Genomic DNA, 21,776 nt, shown 5'->3' with positions numbered 1-21,776 from the left:
CGTTTTTAAACTTCATAGATTATTTTAACTGATCTCATGATATTTAACATATTAAAATAAATCTAGTTTTAATAAGTACTGATGTTTTCCTCGTGAAATATCTTTATTACTTAATTGCTAACCATGTAATTTGTACATGTTTTTACATTTTCACCTCTCGATTTAAGTCCACATTAATTGTTCGTATTTAAAGTTCAAAGTATATTTTGCTGTAACTTGTGTTCTCCAGTGATGTTTTGTTACTTAGAGTGATGTGGTAAACTGTGTAACTGAGTAGTACTACATTTTTACCCTTAGATATACTTTAATTTTCTGTGACATCTCTGAAACCTCTTGGTAATTTTGGTCCATCTCAAAGGAATTCATCTGTGTTTACCAAGAAAGCATCCCCACACTGTGAGTTAAATATCATCTACAATAAATGAGCCAAGATGAGTAAAGTTTGAAGGCAACCATATTGGTGACTATATCAGTAGTAACACATGAATAGACTTGTGGCTCTATTAGGAAGTCCCAAGTTTGTAACATCTATTTAAGTAGATACGTTAGCACAGTCTAGGTTAGATTAAAATATTTAAAAACACTGACATACCTGGAAATTCTTGAAACCGAGGGGTGCAGCACTTTACTACATAATTACAAGGATAAAATCAGGGTTTTCATTGTCATCAGTGAACATGTCAGATAGCTCGATATGGCTTTATTACAAAATAACACACACACACACAATATAATGTTATAATAACACACACAATATAATTTAATGTTATAATAACACACACACAATATAATTTCATGTTGTACGATGTTATACTTGCAAAAATATTTATTCCTCGACATATTTTTTCAATAAGTTATTCAACAACATTTTTATTTAAATATTTTGTGTTTGATATAAAGTTATTATACCTGATTTTATTTATAAATTAATTTTAAATATTAAGTACATTATCGGTTGCCATGTGTTATATTCAGTTTTATTTTTCTAGTTATATTTATAACTGATGGTTTATGTGTTATGTATACATAGGAAGTTATATCATATCACTGTACATACCCTAAAATATCAGTTTTCATACTATTTTCAATAAGAATTCTTATTGTTCATTGCAACCTTCAAAGAGTGAAAATGTTTATACTCTCTCCTAGCCTTGAAACTCCCACCTACTTTACGTTTCAATGTGATTTAGCTGCGTTGTAGCATGTAAATGTCCAAGAACAACTCTTCACTAAAACACACACCACTATCACAGCTAACTTCCTGTTTACTGTAGTACACATTCTTCAATTCTGTATTAGTCAGAAAAGAAGCACCAGAAGTGTGAGGAGAGTATAGTATCTGTCAGAAATATATTTTCACTGTAAGAAAATATTAACTTTGATTCGATATCTTACTGAAACTAATGTAACAACAGGAATGTCACTGGGGATCTCACATTTACTTGGTTTAGGAACCTGGACAAGCAGTCCTCGGAAAGTACTGAATCGAAGATCTTCACTAAAACTTGACCTGCTTTGACCTGAAAAAAAAAAAACTGTTCAAACAAAATGATAACCATTCAACTCATTTCTTAAAGAGATTCAAGAAGTGCAAAAGAAATCAATTCACCATCATACAGACTAAAAACAATTAATATGAAACAATGCTATGATCAGTATATTATTCAAATTATTTCAATGATTAAAAATCTTATGCTAAATATGCCACCTGGCAGAGAAAAGTTTATCCAATAAAAATTCAGTAACAGTAGCTTTGAAATTTTAGAAGATTTACCTCTTTGCAAAAGACTAGTTTAATGTAAATTTAAAAATTTTTTATGCTTAACTTCAGAGTGAGAACTTTCTTTGAAAATTACACCTTTTAAAAGGGTTCAAAATATTTCATTCAAAGGAACTTAATATTTTTAATTCGCTTTCCACTTGGGAATGCATGGTCAACCTATATTCCTTTAGTTATGACCAATGAAAGTTAACATGTTACATGGATTAAATTAAAAGATAATTCACAGGGAAATGCAACATTACATGAGGGAATGTTGACCTTGTGTGAATGTAATATTTCATTATATTTTCTCCCTGTTTAAACTTTGTGTAAAGCTTGCAAAGAAATAAGTATATTTATTTATTCAGTCTTAGCATTTACAGTTGATAAACCACTGTTAAGATCTAACTTCTGCTATATAAATTTCAGAAATGCCTATCCTACCTCAAGCTCATGATTTACTTTCTCCCAATGTATCTTCACTTCAAACAGAAGGTCACGGTACAACCTTTCTGAATAATTTTTACAAATACATTTGTTGATGCAACTGAAAAGAAAGACAAGAAATCAAACCATTAAGTCATTCCAGTATCTGTTCTAGTCGCATAATGCAAAATCAGAAAAATGTGCAAACACAAAGCAAGCCTTTATTTTACAAGAAACTTCTAAAATGTTTAATAAAAATTTGTTTCCATTGCCAGGAACACTTTCCACTTCAAACATGTCCTACATGTGTTTATTATGATCTCTTAGTAAAGCCAGAAAAATATTTCATATAATCAATGACTGTACACATTACTAACAAGCAAGACTTTCATTGTGTGTTTCTGGTTACTTCATGTAATTACAGTATAGAATGCACTCCTCACTCTAGCTACTAGTAGTTCTTCTTAGAGCTGGGTGATTAGTGGAATTAGATTATCAATTATTTTTTAACTAATTGATTATTCCTACATGAGATGGGACAGTTGGAATAATAAAATATATTAAGTCAAAAAACACTAATTTTAATCAAAATCAAAAATATATATGCAAAAACGGCTCGTTTGGGTTGAGAAAATATTTTACACTGAAGAGCGAACAACATTTTGACCTTCTATGTAAAACATTTTCTCAACCCAAACGAGCTGTTTTTGCATATATATTTCTCTACAAGTGGGTTTTCTCAACATCACTAAAAATCAAAAATAATAAATTATAAAAGCATTACCTTGATTACTTAAATAGCTAGAATAATAAAACTCTGTTGATTATTTTCATGACACCAATCAATGGCTACAAAAAAAAATTATCTTGGGCTGCCCCTGTTATAGAGTTGTCTCTAAAATAAGAATTTTATTAATAACCCACAGTTAACCTGCATTTACAACTTCTATATTGTTTCCTTAAGTAAATGAGGAATTATGAGGTGATGGTAGGCTTTTGGTTCACCAAAGGTATCCCAACTCCCATTTTACCTTAACCAACAAAATTAATCACCAAGTCTATTCCTTATTTCTCATTAATAAATCCTTTTTCAAAAATTTCCATAAAAAATGCATCCTCTGCCATAATTGATTGCAATTTGTTAAAATAGATTTTCTCCCCTATTACATCTACATAAAAAAACTTATTATACACATTATAGATGTTGGATTAATTACATAGCCAGTTCTTTAGGGTCTCTTCAAGAAAGAAGGTTGTAATGCAGGGTAGATTTTGACATTTGAAAGGTAGGAAAGCATTACCAAAAATTAGTTCAAACCTTTCACAGTACTAATTTACCAATGACAACCATAATTACCAGTTCATATTTCATTCAAAACCTTTTTAATTTTACATAGTCCATATAGCTGAAATAAAACATTCATGTGATGTTTGAAAATAAGTTATATGAAAATAAATGCAGATTATTTTGGTGCATGTAATTGACATAAGTGACAGTTATACAGCTGTGTTAAGTAAACTTACATTGTATGAGCACCCTATTATGACAGATTAAACAGCTACAGATGTTTTAAGAAAAAAAACGTTTATCAGTTAACACTTACAAGCATGTTAACACTCAAATTCTTTAATAAGAAATCACTGATTACTTAAACATAATAATAAACAAAAACAGAAAAAGCAACAGTTTGATTAGAAAATAAGCATAGACCGACTGTAACACACTGTTACAAAAAAGTTTCATTCATTAAAGGTACACATTTTTAAACTGTTAATTAATAATTAAACATACATCTTGGAAAGGTGCGTAACTACATTGGTTCTCCTTTTTCAACATTAAAATTAATAAAGTGAGCACATATTTAGTGGTTCATACTTAGTCTGCAATAAAACTTGTTACATCTCATATGACAAGTATTCAGCATATTCTACTGATGCAATACAGAAGTTAAATCTGTCCCCTCTGTGCTCCATCACAATGGCCTTCACAGAAGCAACAAATACATACAACGTTAGGTGGTGAAATGTGTGTATTTAAAGTTATCTTTTTAATACAACACTTTGTTTAAGTAGCAGGCATTACACAAATCATATATTTTTACAGCTCTCATTAACAAGAAATAAAATCTGATGCAGCCTGAATACTGGCTGATGTACGTTTAGAGCTATCTTAAAATTTTTGGCTAGTAAATAAACTCACAGCAATAAATAAAAAAAGCAAAAAGAAAAACATCACAAACAGGTCTGATATCAGTTGCATGTCTTTGAACAAGGTGTTACAGTCCACATTATACAGCATCTATTTGGTAGCATATTTCCAATTCTCAATAAAAAATCAAATCCGTCACAAATAATTGACAAAATCAGGATGAACGAATAATGAGACCAACTTAACAAGAATGGTAAACATACACAAATGAAAAACAGATTTTATGTAAGAAATTTTATACAAGTTACAATCACAACTAACAGTATCAAAACTAAAAACAAACACATCTTAAGCAGAGTACCCCATTCACTGCTAATAACAACAATGGATTTTCTATACAACTGTATACTTACCTATAGACATTCTCAAATGACATAAGCCCTTTATGCCCAATGGACTGTCTGAGCAGGAGATCAATAGCATTTTGAATCGTAGGCCAGTATTCCTGCTCGTACTCTGCTGAAATCATTTCATAACCTGTTTGTAGACAGAAAAATTTTAAGATAGGCATGAAAACAGGTAAAAATATTTTACTACATTCTGAGAAATTGATGTAATATGTGACAATCAACACTGTTGTTCAATGGCAAAATTTTCTAACAATGTAATTTATTTGTTTTTGAATTTTGTGCAAAGTTATGAGGGCTATCTGCACTATCCTTCCCTAATTTAGCAGTGTAAGAATAGAAGGAAAACAACTAGTAATCGCCACACACTGCCAACTCTTGGGCAACTCTTTTACCAACAAATAGTGGGATTAAATGTAACATTATAACGCCACCACGGCTGGAAGGGTGAGCACATTTGGTGCGAAGGGGATTCAAACCCACGACCCTCAGATTACGAATAGAGTGCCTTACCCACTTGGCCATTCCAGGCCATGTAATTTGTGATAAAATGTACACCTGAAAAATTAAAATAGCTGAATATATGGCTAACTGTACTCCCTGTCAACTTAAGGATAACCACATTATCTTTCCAAATTTCTTTTAATACTAAAAAATGTCATTTTTTATATGCTTCAAACTGTGAAAAAAACAAAATGGTAGAATAAGCCATTGCTCATGATTAACAATGTCAAACTACAACTGTTGATTTGTGTTGCAATTTTGTTAATACTAAGAAGAAACAGCTACACCTCATTTTAGAAACAAGGTTCACAGATACTTTCAGCCATGACATATGCCTTTTGGTCATTTATATTGCAGGATTCCAAGTACAAAAGATTATTATGACTGATTAAGAAATCTGTTTCATTTTCTGGTTCCACGCTGGTTTGCGATCTTTCATATCACATATCCAGGCCAAGTAATATGAAACAGGAATAACCATTTAACTTGACTGATTGCTACAGGCATTACGTACTATACAGTTCCAATTTAAAACAAGCTTCTTGTCTAAATTTTTTTTTGTTTTCTTTCTAACAGCTTATAGTTTTCTGTTTTGTAGAAAGCTACTTTAGTCCCTTATTTAAAAGTCATCATCATTAAATAACTTATAACCTGAAATGTGAAAATTTCTAATATCAGTGTTCTCCAAATCTTCCAGTCAAACTCAAGCCTTGCACTCATCCACATAATTTTTAAAACTGCTAACATTAGAGTTTGCTTCAGGACCTTTGTTGTACATTAGTTCATGTGAACAAGTTGAATAGTTCTTCAATATAACATTTGACAAATGACAAGGTGTCCCTTCAACCATTGTGGTAGACCTGTTCAAGATAGAAATGCTCATCTGCTGGTATTCATCCTTGACTTTCTGAGTACTCTTAAACCCCTCGCTTGAAATATCCTAATCCAGAGATGCCAACTTTTTCAAATGACTGAGCGTAATGGTTATAGACAGAGCCCTTTCACAGTTTTAGTCCTTTTAGATTTGCCAGAAACAAGACAATATGGTGAACGAGGCCTCTTTTTTCCCATCTTGTGAATGATCACATTGATGTTTCTATGCTGCTCAGAAAATGAGAAATACCCATCTACGCGAGCACTGATTGACTGACAAGCACTAATGATGCAACTATGGGTTCCCCCTCGTACTCAGTATGGAGAAGCACCGCACTTAAACTATAGGTAGACGTCGGAGATACAAATATTTTTTGTTATTTCAAGCACAAACATGATTATCACAAGTAGCCCTCTGGACTATGTCTTTTATTTATTATCAAAATTTATTTGTATCTCACTAGAAATGATCTTTCACCAATTTCAAGCCTTGGGGGAACAATTTATCACTTTATTGAATAGGCCTATAGAATGTATAATAAGTTGGGAGTTGCAACAAGTCATAATATTTGTCTGTATGAGCGCATAGTTGTAATGTATACACCAAAATCGTAATGATTGGCATCTCTGCTAGTCTCATTACATCAACCAAGCCTGAAAGCAATATATTCCAAGAGAAAAGATTATGCATTTATAAAATCCATTCCATTTGTAACTTTGAACACTTCAATTAGATTTGAAATTGAGAAAGGACCTTAACCTGTCCTCATATTATAATACCTCCATCTTGGGAGTCACCCAAGTAGCTCTCCTTTGAACACTTTCCAACAACTCAATGTCCTTCTTAAAGTAAGAAACCCAAAAACTCTGGGCCAAATCTACTCAGTTAATTACTTGACCAGAATATACAGAATGAGCTTCAAGATTAAAAAATGTAAAGCAATACACTTTAGGTAAAAAAAACATTGGGAAGGATGTACTGTATTACTTCAAATTTAAGATGCACTTTTTTCACATTTTCCAAACTAAAAATTAGGGTGCATCTTAAATTTGAGATATTTGTTATTTTTAACTCTTCAAAAGTCTCAAAACATCATTTTCCTCAAACAACAAAGATTTTGGAAAAAATCCTGCATCAACAAACAGATTGGACTATATTTTAAAAAGAACTTAGTTTAGAAAGAGTAATAAAAACATATACAAAACATCAAATTTGCCAATGTCAGTGCCTCTAGCAGTGTAGTTGGATATCACCATCCTCAGTCTTTGTCCAACTTTCCTGTTGTTCAGTTGTTATTTTTACTGTTTTTTTTAACCCATGGAGAAGTGTTTTAAGTACAATGCCAAATTTAAAACAAAAGTTATTTTGTGCACCAAACAGATTAGGAACTGTGCAGTTGGTAAAAACTATACAGTGAGTGAAGCAAATCTATGTCATTGATGTGGTATGAAAACCAAGTTGTTTTCTTGCAAGAAAAGTACAGTCATTTTCAGACCCAAGAAAAGGAAGACATCCTGAAATTAATGTCACTACTTTAATGTATTTGAGAGAGTTACAAAATAAAGGATTGCTTGTAATGAAAAAAGTCTTAATGTTAAAAGCAAAAGATGTACAGGAAATAATGGTATTTCTTTCAATGCTTGTCATGACTAGTGTGAAAAATTTATGAAAAATGAAGGTTTATCATTACGATGAAGGACAACAATTAATCAAAAATTGCTGTCGGATTTTGAAGATAGAATGCAAGATGGCATTTTTTGGGAAAACAATGAATCAAGTAATGAAGATGCTTCATCTTCAAAATATAACAAGTCAGAAAAAACATCAAAGTAACATTCTGATTAAATAAAGAAAGCAGGAAGAACGATGCAACGAAAATTTTAATTTTTCTGTATATTTTATATATATATTTATTATATTTCATTTTAAATACATTAACATTTTTTATTCATTAATAAATTCTTTTAAAACATATTTACTTCTTTCTAATTATTCAAATTTTGTTTCCTGAAAATACCTTTTTAAAAGTGGTGCACATCTTAAATTCAAAGTAATATGGTGCAGAGAGATGCTGGTTATCCTGAAAACAGGGGTGATTTAATGTTTTTTGTTGAAAAAACTCAGCCTGTAGCTACAGTGAAACTGCTGGTAAAGTATTAGAATTAATAATAATTCTTAATTCCTGAACAAGTTATTTTAACTTTGTATATTGTTGATTAAGTGATTAAGACATGGTTTGCAGTTTCTAACAAATTCATCCAATAGATCTCGCAGATAACAAAACTAAAATGAACAGAAGAGATGAAGACTACAGTAACATTAGTAAGTAGGACTAACTGGTGTAAGTGTATGAAACATAGTATGAATATTATTCATTCCTATTTATACATTCTTAAAATGTTTATACTTGCAATATCAATAATTATTGTAAACACCAGTTTTTCAACTGTAAATATGGTTTATAATTTATTTTAAAGACACTCTAGCTATAAGCAAATACAATTAATCACCCAACTCTATTACTGGAGAGCTGGAATAAACAAACACTAATACATGATTATAATCAGTGAAATTATATTCATTCATGGCTACTGATTAATCAAATTAATCTTCCAGATTTATTACCTATGTTGTTTATTAAACTTCACATAAAGCTATTCAAGGGTGACATACACTAGCTGTACATAATTTTGAAATGATAAGACTAGGAGAAAATATACTAGTCAACATCACCCACTGTCAGTTCATGGGCTACTCTACTTAAATAGTAGGATTTGACTGTCGCTCCTATAATGCAACCATGATCCCAACACACAAGGAGTGTACATTTTTTTGGTACAATGGAGCTTGAGTCATGTAACTGCAGACTTACAGTTTTACATTCTCACGTAAAGGTAAAGTTTCCATCAACTGCATTTCTTGTAAAGAGACATCCTATATTGTACGTTCTAAGCTTAAGACCCTGAATTCAAGCATGAAGAAGCTGAAAAATTCAAATAATCACCCAAGAGGTTAAAATACTAGCAAGAAAATGAATTCCTAGAATATTATTGGAATTAGTGTCAGCAGAGTCCTTTGGAAGTAGATGCAACTTCAGGATTTGGAATGTTCAAGAAAGGACTTGATGAATACCTGTGACCTGATCAGGGATGAACATAATAAAATGGAATTTGACCTCTGATGAAATGCAATGGGATAGCCACAGTGGACCAAGAGGTCCCTATTAATATATTTACATTTTGTTATCAATGTCATTAAAATTAAAAATAATTAGTATTAGTAATAGTATTACTACTTTTTACATGATCAGAGTTAGATCTAATAGCATTAACATTGTAACTAAGGGTGATGCTGTTATTTATTAATACTATTATTATTAGGTCTAACTCTTAAGTAAAAAATAGTAATACTAATACTGTGACTCATGGTTATCAGTTAACCGTTGATATTTATCATTTAACTTATAAAATTAGCCTAAAATAGACTAAACTTAAGCCAAGGCTTAGCTAACGTCTCAATTTACAAATTACATTTTGAATGTTTAACCTAAGCTAAATTCGAGTGGAACTATGTTAACACTTGGTCATTATTAATTACCTTGGTTAGTTTTCAGAAACAAATTTATCCTGTGTGTTGCCCGACACGCGCAACAAATAAATATTGCCTTTACAACTTGTAAAATATTTTTCGAAGCAATACAAGTTAATTTTGTTTGTCCAAATTCAAGTACTCTTTCTCACTACTCTAATACCCTTGGCACGATAGCGATTGTGTTGCAAATTATATGCAAGAAAACCTGGTAATATCCGTTAGAGCACGTGAACTAGTCGAGCGGTTGAAATAATCTGCAATTATTTATCTTCAATAAATTAAATACATTTATACAAATTTGACGAAAACTTTTATTTGTTTAAATATTTTTGAATTGTCTGAATTTAGCAATTTGCCATAAATTACATGGTGTGTATATTGTATACATAAATTTATTCCAATTGGAGTGGATTTTGCACAGGTAAGAAAGTGAAAACAACAATTTGGAAATCTTCTTTATTAAATAAATTAAACTTGCATTTTTAGATCATAATCATTTTTTTTCTGTCTAAGAAGGTATCCCAATAGAATATATTTTTTTGTTAATGATATTGGAATTCCATTAGCTCTTAACTATTAAAACTAATTACAAATGCTTTTAGTTTTCAAATATTTTTCCAACAATGTATTATTTTCTATATTACTTATGTCTGTTATTTTAAATTTCAAAAGCGATATTTTTTAATTTGCTTGTAACAAAAATGTAATTTATTTATCTTATTAAACGCTTTTGCGTATTTCCTTATAAGTTTGATGTCACGTTTTTTGTCAGTGCGTTGACAAAACAGATGTTAACTTTCCTGCTTATAACGAAACAAATCCTCCTACGAGGGAGGATTCTTATACGTCATCTTTCGTAAACTGAAACTCGCATAAGAAGTTAATTTCGAATATATACATACACACACATATCTATGTGTATATATCAACCCAATAGGGTAGATACTTTATACAGTGTAGAAGAAACTTTTAGTTTGTAATGTATGTTTGTTTTTTAATTTCAAAATTTAACCTACGTAAATAAGAACCACTACCGTTGTGATGGTCAAGTGTTTATATACCTTGTGGCCATTTCTTATGCTCACACTGCTGTAACAATTTACTCAAATAATCCATCTTTTCTTTCAAGAAGTTGAAGTATGGCAGCTTGCAGTATCATAGTACTGCTTAAAGGTGATCACGACGTGAACACAGAGGATCCATATTCAGAAGTGAGAGCCTTCTGGAGTTTCATTGGAAATATATATTTAAAAGAAATTGATATGTTATTTATCAAGTCATAGTTTTAATGTTTTGTTTGATAAAGATTGACCAGTTACTTGGAAAATTTGATACTTATAATAGTTTTAGTTAGTGCTTGGTCAAAATATATTGAAGTTGCATTCAATTTTGTGCTTAGTTTTAGTGGTTTGGAAAGGTTGGCATTCGTCACTTTGTAGGTTAATAACTTAGAAATCATATAATGAAATATAAACAAAGTTTAGCCCTCCTATTTACTGCTGAGGTTTTTTTTATGTCTGTTAAATACAAAATGGGGGATTTTATTCAATTTTGTGGGGACTGTTCTTGATGTTGAGTGTTATATCAGGCAAAAACTGAAAATTATTCAATAATTTTATGATGCAGTGTATAAAGAAGTTTGTACTTCATTACAACTGATATGTACACTGTACATCTTGTATTGGTAAATTATTTTTTTATGTAAACATTTGGTTTGTGTAGCTAATGAATTTTGAATCTTGTACATCAATGATTGGTATTATTAGCAATGATGACAGACACTGTCTTTTGAAAATTTTATTTTTTGACACTCATTCAATGTTTTTAAAGAAGAGAAAATCCTCAATAGCTATGACACTTGAAATTCTTTTTTAGACAAGATTAGAGTAAATTAGTCAAGGAGCCCTTTTTTTAGCTGTGTTTTTGTGCTCCAGTAATATGAAGTGTGGGACTCTCTTATGCCTAATTCGATTTTTATTACTTATCAGGACCTCAAGCTGAAATTCTTGTAGGCAGTATTAGAGTAAATTAACTTATGAGACCTTGCACATGATCAGATACATCCATCAAAAGTGGTTGACCTCCTGAATTTAAAACTGTAATTAGATCTCAAATTGGTTAAGAGATGTTGGAGCTAGAGGGTGAAAGTTTGTACTTGATAAAAAAAAAAAAAAAAAACCTCTGACCAATCTGTTATAATATGAATAAACTTTAAATTCTGTACTTACCTTTGGATTTTTTCCCAGTCTCTAGATAATTAGAAAAAGTTATAGCTAGATTGTAAAATTGAAATCTGTATTTAAACCAGGGTTTAGAATAATAATTTTGTTTAAATATAAAGATTGAATATCTGATTATTAAGCATCAACTGTAACGTATCAGTACAGCTATCCTAAATTACATTTAGGTTATATAGGCTCTATCATTAGGGTATTGAAATGTATGTACACAAGCATGAAAATTTAAGGTCCATGTCATGTTGAAATATTAAGAGACATGCACTATATAGATGTAAGGAACCCACAAATGGAGAAAATTTTAAGATCTTACCTGGATATGATAAAAAATATGATTTAGGAATAAAGGCAAGTTTTTTTAATTGAGTTAAACTGAAATTAAATGGATAGAATAGTGTGAACCACCTATTGTTACACCTTATCCATTATGTATATGTAACATGCTTTCAAAACGTGTGTTTCTCTCTCATAGTGTCTGAAGACACTCGGTATTCATCCTGTTATCATTCCTGTGCTCCTGTTTCAATTTGCCAACTTAGAAGAACTAAGAGCCTGTTTGAAAAGAGAGTATTCTGGTATTGTTTTCACAAGCCAGAGAGCAGTAGAGGCTGTTACCTGTGCCATGTCCGTGCTTACGGATGGTAAGTGTTATTTAACAACAAGATTGTAATTCTGTTGCATACTTCTTATATACGTGTGTTTTAAAAAATAAGTAACCTATTAGTACTTTTAAGAATATAAACTGAAGTGAAATGTATAATGTCAAAATAAAGTTGACATTTCACTCTTCATGACATTCAGTATTCTGAAAACAAGTCACAATAATTTTTTATTTCTCAATAGAAGAGAGAGAGGAGCTGTTAAGTAAGTGGAGATCTAAGTTGACATTTGTCGTCGGTGAGGCAACTGCCTTAACAGCAGGTAAGGTATGTGATCATGGAGGAAAGTAATTAATCAGAATATTTAATTAATTGTAATTCCACATCATTCATTGTTGTTGCTCCTATTAACAATCATTGATTTCTCTGTGGTGTGTAAGAGCTAGTGACAAATTGAATGTGGTCCCTACCTTGTTTCATAAAATATAAGTTTTCTTTCCATAGGTTTAGGGAAATTATCTTGAACATTCCAATGATGTTTGTGTAAATTTCACAATCTATAAAAATGATAACATTTTAAATCAGATATACAATATTTTAAGCCAAAGCAACAGATGCTGCTCATGTTCTGTTTAAACTGAGGCTCCTGCAATTTGTTTTAGTACTTCTACTGCCAGGGAAAGAAGAAACCAGGGACATCAGTGATACTTCTGCAAAAAAAAGGTTGGTACTGTGAAGCTTTTAAACCAGTGGCATATTTAGGTAGGAGATAGAGGGAACTCAACCCCAGGGCCCATTGATAATTTTATTCTGTGTAAAACTACATGGGATGTAGGGCCCACACAACCTGAAATCCACCACTGTTCCAAATGATGCAGAGGTGGTATATTTCAAAAGCTGTCTTCTGTGGTTTTATTGTTGATTATAATTACAAAGCTTTGAGTTGTATTTAATTATTAGAAAGAGTCCTGACTTATTGTTGAGAAAAAATTGTGTTGCCACAAAGTATTCCATGCTGTCAGAATTACAAATACTGCTGTAACTTGGCATATATGCAGGATGAGTCAAAGTATTCCATGCTGTCAGAATTACAAATACTGCTGTAACTTGGCATATATGCAGGATGAGTCAAAGTATTCCATGCTGTCAGAATTGCAAATACTGCTGTAACTTGGCATATATGCAGGATGAGTACAAAAATAAATATGAGATTTTCAGAGCTTTTTTATAATTTAATTCACAATAAATATTATAAAACTGCATCTACTGTTTGTACTTTGATATGAAAACTGAGTTTGTGCCAGTGCTCAGTATGACTTCAAATCATACATGGATACTGAGGTTCTCTTCAAGTTGTAGCCATTTCTGTCAAATATATAATGTATCAGGATGCTGAGAACACTGCATGAACCTTAGACGCATGCTCACTGGTGTTCCAAGGCAAGTGCTCGACCACTTAAGACAATAAAGCTCAAGTTCCAAATGACCCACATCCTGATTCTTTATAATATACACATTGCGACTCCATATGGAATACAACTGTGCTTGCAAACAATCATGCACAACACACACACACACACACCATTAAACAGTTTAAGAGATTCATTTCTCACACCAGTATTGTCAAAAGGACATTTCGACAATTCAAACTTATAATTACTTATAATTGTAATGCTTGTGTTCTATATTTGAAGTGTGATTTTTGTAGGGCATTACCTGAAATTGCTTGAAAGCGCATGCTATGTATAATTAGAACAATAAAAAGGTTACTGTGTCATTCACTTAAGAACTAATGTCTTAATCTTTTTGAAATAAAAGATTTGTACTAAAAACAGATTCTGCTCCTAATTAATCCTTGAAACTTTTATTTTACTAATGTTAATTGAACTACTTTTAATTTGCATATAATTCAAATTAATGTTTTTTATTGAAATTCAGAATAACCATTCTTTCAGTTTATTGCTATTTTCAATAACTTCAATATAGATAGGTAACCAATCAGATTCTGTCTTGACTTCATATTTGGTTTTGTATGAGAAGCAGCCTGTATTATGTTAAAAGAAATCTACCAAAGATTGCAATTGTATGCATTATTCAAAGTAAGACCTACTTACTGTTTTAACATATAATGAGATAATGTCTTTCAACTAATATTGTTACTAGATACATCCTAAAACTATATTTGTTAGAGAGTATTACCTTGATGGTCTGTATTATCTATCTGTTACTACACCAAGGTTCTCTGTCTCAGTAGCCTTATTATTAAATATGTAAATCAAATACAATATCTTAAGCTTACTTAAAGATCAACATAACCATTGAGTGAAGTAATTCTGAAATAACTTTAATTAACTGGTTACAGTTTACTAACTTTGCCTCTTGCAGTGTTATTAATTGAAACAAGAGAAAAGGCAAAGTCCAAGCTCTATGACCACCTGAGAGCACTAGTAACAAATGTTCAGTTTTTTGGTGAACATAAAACACAAATGTTAAAAATGATTCATTCTAAGTTGTGAGTTTTCTTTAGGCAACTTCTGAGAATAAGAGTCATGTCTGTGAAGAGTGAACAACAAACATTAAAGTTAATATTTTGATTCCATTATTTTATATAATTGTACATAGTTATTGGCTTTAAAATGTTTATCAGTTGAAACAACAAGAAAGGTCTGTATCTTTTCTCAGTACAAATTAATCTATTCAGTTATTTAAAAGCAAACAGCAGAAACTTAATGTAATTTTAACTTTATAGATGTTTTCAAACCAAACTACTTTGAAACAACCCAATTTTTCATGTAGTAATTTTTCTATTTGATTTCATGTTTAGAATACATACATATATGTTGCCTTTCACAGTTTTCTTACAGAACAAAATAGCATTCTGTTTATTAATATTAAAACCTTTTTAATATGATTTGAATAACTCTGATTATATCCAATTTTACCCAAAACTGTATTATAAGTTAAACTTAAAGTACTTACACATGTACTTGAACTTTTAATTACATATATTACATACATCCAAAATTGCCTCTGACAAAGTATAACTACATCATTGGTGTATTCAAGCAAGGTTGAAATAATGCATTGATCCCACCTAGGGAATTACTTGTTGTCAAAACCTAAAAATGTCCATAGAACTTACATTTTAAATATTTGCAATGTACAGAATGTTAATATTTGATCATTATTTGTACCTTTGTTATTGAAATTAGTAAAAATATTGGACTTTTTTGTCAAAGACAGAGATTAGTTTATCAAAACTTGTTTAATGCAAAATTCTTTAGTATCATCTGTGAGTAAATGATACAATTAAATAAGATTTTATTAAGTTTTATAAACAGTTCTTTGTGTGTGTGTGTGTGTGACTCAAAAATTGTCATGTCAGATTTTACTGTTAAGCCTTTATTTTAAAGCTTCCATAGAAATGTTCACCTCCTCAAGCCAAAATCTTTGATTCTTCTCGATGCAGTAAAACCACTTTGTGATTTGACCATTGGATCTGTTGATCATAAGTTCACTGCTTGCATGTGTGTAAAAACCCTTTACTAGAAAAATTAATTTTCAGTCTATGGACTTATCTGATACATTGTAATTGAATAAAAATCTAAGTGTTTATGTAAATATGTATGTTTTATAATATAAAGTATTTATCAAACTTTAGTTATATCTTTCTTCTAGCATGCTAAAATCATTTATTTTATTGCCTTCATGAAGATGACAGGACAGCATGCATGTACATCATTTGACATTTGGTCCACTGATTATGGATAATTAATGTTCAAGAAGTAGGCAGAAAGGCAGTAGGAAGAGAGACAAATTGAAAAGATCATAGTGCATGACTGACCCTTGTGTCACATGTAGCACTAAACACCACTTTCATTTGATGTTGGTTTCAAATATAATAAAAATTTAAATGGCTGCCAAACTTGATTCAATTCATCCACTTGGTTGTTTAGTTATATTCGATTTCTGGAGATCCATCTGGGTTCCTCATCCAAAAATTTCCTCAACATTGGCTCAGCAAGTTCCTCAAAACAACTTGTGGTAAATGTGTCACTGGAACTTCAGACATAGTAAATTTGAATAGTAGGAAGGAGGACTTGGAATAGAAGCCAAAACATCATCATTCTTTTGAACAAACATTTGCAATCTAGTAAAGTTTTCAAAAACAACCAATTTGTGATAAAGTCCAGTATTTTAAAATTTGACTTAAAAACCTGATGATATTTCGATACAACTGCTATTTATATAATAAAAAATAATATAATTGTAACTATTTTAGAAACCAGTCTTGGCTTGGATACAATTGGGAAAGAATCGGGAAATGCTGGTGATCTTGTTCCTGTGATTCTTAGACGTATGTATCCTATCTTATTCTGTAGCCTAAAACAGTTATCATCTCAGTGGAAATGCCTTTTGTATTTAAAGTAAACTCTTGGTATTTTTAATGAATTATAGCTTGAAAGTTAGAGCTAGTTTGTTTTTCCTAAAAGATTGACAAGTAACAATGAATTTCAGCAAATGGTAATACAAGGTAACAAAGTTGGAGATTCATTACATTTGAAACTTATTCCTTTTGATTTTAACATATGACCTACCATTTCAACATGCAAAATATCATTTTATCAAAACTGTGTTAGTTTTTTTGAACCAGTTGTACACTATAAGACTATAAATGGATGACAGTTAGCTAGTTAAACCCATCAAGGTTTACCAATAATCATTAGATACTCTAAACAATACTAATAAATTGTCATAAGAACCTTTGAAAAGGGTCCAGGGCATAATCATTAGCAGTGTGTGTGTGTGTGGTCTCAGGTTGCTTGTTTAGGTAAGAAAAAAAAATTGATTTATGTTGTGATTGGAAATTATTAATCTGTTATAATGAATAAAATGATACACTGAAGAATATCCCCTATCCTGCCAGTGAAAATTCCTTTCTGATATATGATTGGATAATGAGTGACCATGTCAATATAAAATCAAAATGAGAGGAACCTAAATTATTTGGATTTAGATTTGAAAAAACGTTTTGATAGTATTTATTAAAATAAAACATAGCCCTTCATAATAAGTAGCTAAATTTGTTACTATTAATCAAACATTAATGGGTTGTGACTAACCAATCATCAATGATTTCATACTAAATTCTCACTACTTATCATAAAGCAATGTGTTTTAAAAAATTGGAAAATGGAGGGAAAAATGTATATTTTTTGTTGTTTTTTGTATGTTAATATTTTCCAGGTGCAATGTAAGAATATTTTTTATTAGTGTAAACTCTGACTTACAAACTCAGCCAGAACATCTATTCCGTTAGCCATATTAAAAACTTTTGAGGCCTGGCATGGCCAGGTGATTAGGGTGTTTGACTCACAACCTGAGGGTCATGGATTCGAATCCCCGTCACACCACACATGCTCGTCCTTTCAACCATGGGAGCATTAATATATGATGGCTAATCTTATTATTCTTTGATGAAAGAGTAGCCCAAGAGTTGGCAGTGGGCAGTGATGACTTGCCATCTTCCTTCAAGTCTTACACTACTAAATTATGGATGGCTAGTGCAGATCCTGGTGTAACTTTGTGCAAAATTCAAGAGAAACAAACAAAACGTTTGAACTATATTATTCTAAAGCTGTTATTTATATTTAAGAAAACAAGCACTTAAATTATTGTATCTTTATTTAAATAATGTGTTTAGCTGCTATTCTTTTAATTTTTTCTTTTTTTTTTGTGGTCAAGGGACAAACCTACCCAATAGAGGATGACCAGAAAATCTGCAACCATTGGTGATTTTCAGTTTTTCATAGTTTTAGATATGTGACTGATTATGGTGCTGTCAATGTAAGAGAAGGTCATGTTAATTCTGCTGTCAATCCAAACCTGTCTTGAATTATGAGGACAGCAAGTGGGATACACTCAGTAATATTATTTGAAGGGTCTATACTTCCAGACTTTTCAGAAAACCCTTTAGAAGGAATATTGCTTAACTGATTAACTTCTTCCTGTAAACATTAAACATGATTGAAATACCTTTTAAAGGTTAACCACCCACTTCTGCAGTTAACTTAGTTATATGTAAACACATCTGATATGTAAAAGTGTATATGCATATTTGTCCCAGTTACTGATTTATTAAGGTTTAAGTACATTTTTTGCAAAGTCATCTGTGACTTTTTGTTTTTAAGTTTTGATGTTATGCATTTCTAACATCACAGTGGTCATCTGAGCCACTTTCATGTGTAAATGGTCCTTATTCAGGTTTTTTGTTTTTTTTCAAATCATGTACAATTTCTATGATATTTTAAGGCAATGTTGTTTATTAAGATAGTTTGCTGTTATCTGTTTCATTAATTATTTTAATAATTGGTTTTAATAGAGCTTATACCATGTAAGGAATCCAAAACTTTGCTGTTTCCATGTGGTAACCTCAGGAAAGACTCCATTTCTTCTGGACTTGAGTCAAAAGGTATTCCAAGTTTTCTGCTGTAAAATAAATGTCAGGAGAGGTTTCATTAATTCTCTAAACAATACACAGTGCTTTGATAAACTATAGAAAGAGCTTGTCAAGCTAAAAATAAGTTTATTTATTAATAAACAATGAATTATATTTGAAAGCTTTTAAGAAAATGCTGTGTTTTACTAGATTTACCTAGCATCAGAAAACAAGTCTCTAAAGCTTATGTTATAATATCTAGCAAAAATGTTTTGTTGTTTGTTTGTTTTTTCCTTTAAGAATATATATCTCTGCATAAATAAAAATTACACAACACTGAGTTTTCAGTTCTCGTGCAGTTTCCCCAGGATAGTGGGCTGTGGAAAACTAAGTTGCCTGAAGTTAGTGTGCCCATCTGTAAATAATTTAGGCTAAAAGGTGTATGTGCTAATAGCACCTAGAATGTAAAACTTTTATATCTCCAAATCAAGACTTCCTTACATTATCTTTCACTTATATGAAATAATTATCTGTACACGGTTTTATTTTTTAAAAATTTGAGCAGATTTACACATCTAACTTGCCTCTTGCTAGTAGTCAAAAGAAGCCAAATCTGACAGTTGTCTGCCTTCACTCACCTCGTTCGTACTACAAGCTTAGGAATATTGATAAACTGAAATAAGTAATGTATATGATCTTTGAAATTATGAAGTTAGAAACTTATTTTATTAAAATTATTTAAATTAACTAATTTAATTAAAACAGCAGAAAATTTGGCAGACAATTTCATTATTATGAATTTTATACATGTATTTGTTGTTATAGAAATCTTGTCTTAGCTCTAAACATTGTCATGTAAATTTGTCAAGTGGAAGTTTTACTCTACAAACATTGTAAAATATTTAAATACAAAAAAAAATTAAAACCAGCATCAGACTTGTTATACTTTGTGTTATGCAGCTACCCTTAATCAAGTCTAAAGCAAGCAGTCACCTTTTATCAGGCTTAACCTCAAGTCTGTAACAAGCAACCACTCTTCATCAGGCTTAACCTCAAGAATATAGCTAGCAATCACCATTCATTAGACTTAACCTCAAGTCTGTAGTAAGCAATTATTCTTCATTAGACTTAACCTCAAGTCTATAGCATGCTCAAGAATGGAAATATAAATTATTTTAGGAGGGGTAAAAAATTCTGCGAGTGACAATAAAGCTATGCATTTTTTCCATGAAAGGTTAGCTTAGCATAAAGTATGGCTTATCTGTGATAATTGATTATGTTTCCTGATATTTAGTAACTGTCGTCAGATTATGTAGAGATAAATATGTAGATATTCTCAGTCGTAGTGATTATACTTGTAGTAGTTCTTAACATAAGACTATTATACTAAGATTAAGCATATTTCAAATGACACAACTGACAACTGTCTTAGATACAGAGTAACAACACAAGTGAAAGTCGTTTGCAAAAGTACTTATGAAAATTAAATACAGGTGAACAAACTTATCTAAACATTATGTTAATGATGTATTAAATATTGACCCTAAAATGAATAAAATTACTTAATGCAGCCATTGACTTCCTTCATAAGCATGCTCAACTTGGAGCAATATCTAGGCCTGTTGCTTGAACTGTTTATTAATAATAACCTAATTTTCTGCATTACTTAGGTTTTGGTTTTTTTAAAACCATTATTCAGTTAGTTAATTTTAAGCCAATGTATTATGTACCATAAACCTACATATAAAGGATTTTTTTGCTGTTTAAATGCCAAAAATATTTTTGTACAAGTTCTTGTGGACTGTACTTACAAACCATCACAAATTACTGATAAATTTCAATTTGAACTTGTGTGTGTATTACAAAATATATTGTAAATCCTTGTTTAAAATAATGTTTTGTTTTTTTCTCTTCATCTGGGTTATGTATCACAAAAATAAAATCTCTCTCTCGTTAGAACAAAAGCAGTGTGAGTGACATGGTCCTGGAAGCAAATAGACTTTTAGAGAAGCCCATGTTGCTTATGTTTTGAAACTAATAAAAACCGTATTTAAACCCAATAACTCTAAATCTGGCAAACACTTACTGTTTGGTATAAGAAAAATGAAGTTGGATCAAAGTAAAATGACCTTGGGAGAAGCTGCATTAAAATAAATTATCTTGATTAAAGCACAAGACACAGAACTTTTCAATGTACCTATTCTGTGTTTTGAACTGTTCTACATATAGACCTCAAACTTGTTGATTTGTACAATATGTTGAATTAAAGTCAAAATATTGTTCAAGGTTTTGAGAAGCTGGTTAAGATTTGTATCCTTATTTGATGTTAAGGTAAATGTAATATAATTTTTTTTATATATTATATGGGGGTCTGGCATGCCAGGTGGGTTAAAGCATTCAACTCATAATCTGAAGGTCATGGGTTTGAATCCCCATTGCACCAAACATGCTTGCTCTTTCAGCTGTGGGGCATTATAATGTGACAGTCAATACCAATATTCGTTGGTAAAAGAGTAGCCCAAGAGTTGGCGGTGGATGATTATGACTAGCTGTCTTCCCTGTAGTCTTACACTGCTAAATTAAGGGCAATTAGTGCAGATAGCTCTTGTTTAGCTTTGCATGAAATTCAAAAACAAACATATGTATTTTTGAGATGGCATTTGCTACTCAGTTTCCTAGTGTTGAAATATGAAACCGGATCTTAAAGTATTGATGCTGAGCTCATTAACTAAAAATTAGGCTTAACCAAAAATGTTGTTCATAAAATATTTTTATATTAAACTTTTGA

The 21,776-nt window shown here is 30.9% G+C and overlaps 2 protein-coding genes across 11 annotated transcripts in view; one reads left to right on the top strand and one right to left on the bottom strand.

The window, feature by feature from the left end:
* Positions 1-21,776, top strand: part of LOC143257438 (uroporphyrinogen-III synthase-like) — a 48,275-nt gene that overhangs the window by 4,014 nt on the left and 22,485 nt on the right. For 5 of the 8 annotated variants that reach the window (XM_076516125.1, XM_076516129.1, XM_076516123.1 and 2 more), the window contains exons 2-6: positions 10,843-10,924; positions 12,423-12,591; positions 12,794-12,871; positions 16,832-16,906; positions 18,932-19,021. In XM_076516125.1, the coding sequence (XP_076372240.1) occupies positions 10,853-10,924; positions 12,423-12,591; positions 12,794-12,871; positions 16,832-16,906; positions 18,932-19,021 (484 nt within the window). In that variant the 5' untranslated portion in view covers positions 10,843-10,852. Of the gene's footprint in view, positions 1-10,592; positions 10,695-10,842; positions 10,925-12,422; positions 12,592-12,793; positions 12,872-16,831; positions 16,907-18,931; positions 19,022-21,776 lie in introns of those variants that run through there. The other 3 variants (XM_076516126.1, XM_076516124.1, XM_076516127.1) reach the window with 3 other exon arrangements.
* On the bottom strand, positions 619-9,911 carry LOC143257440 (CDK2-associated and cullin domain-containing protein 1-like). 3 transcript variants are annotated; one of them, XM_076516131.1, is made up of 5 exons: positions 9,653-9,911; positions 8,140-8,202; positions 4,751-4,874; positions 2,207-2,309; positions 619-1,520 (listed from the first exon to the last, which is right to left on the bottom strand). In XM_076516131.1, exons 3-5 carry the CDS (start codon positions 4,864-4,866, stop codon positions 1,401-1,403), a joined length of 339 nt encoding a protein of 112 aa, XP_076372246.1. In that variant the 5' UTR covers positions 4,867-4,874; positions 8,140-8,202; positions 9,653-9,911; the 3' UTR covers positions 619-1,400. The 3 variants fall into 3 exon arrangements, with proteins under 3 accessions (XP_076372246.1, XP_076372247.1, XP_076372248.1); XM_076516132.1 differs by lacking the exon at positions 8,140-8,202; XM_076516133.1 differs by lacking the exon at positions 8,140-8,202 and having other exon boundaries at positions 9,720-9,911.

This window comes from Tachypleus tridentatus, chromosome 7, assembly GCF_004210375.1.
Source record: "Tachypleus tridentatus isolate NWPU-2018 chromosome 7, ASM421037v1, whole genome shotgun sequence".
Taxonomy (NCBI): Eukaryota; Metazoa; Arthropoda; class Merostomata; order Xiphosura; family Limulidae; genus Tachypleus; species Tachypleus tridentatus.
Note: the sequence above shows the minus strand (reverse complement) of the source record. Positions and strands in the feature narration are given on the sequence as shown.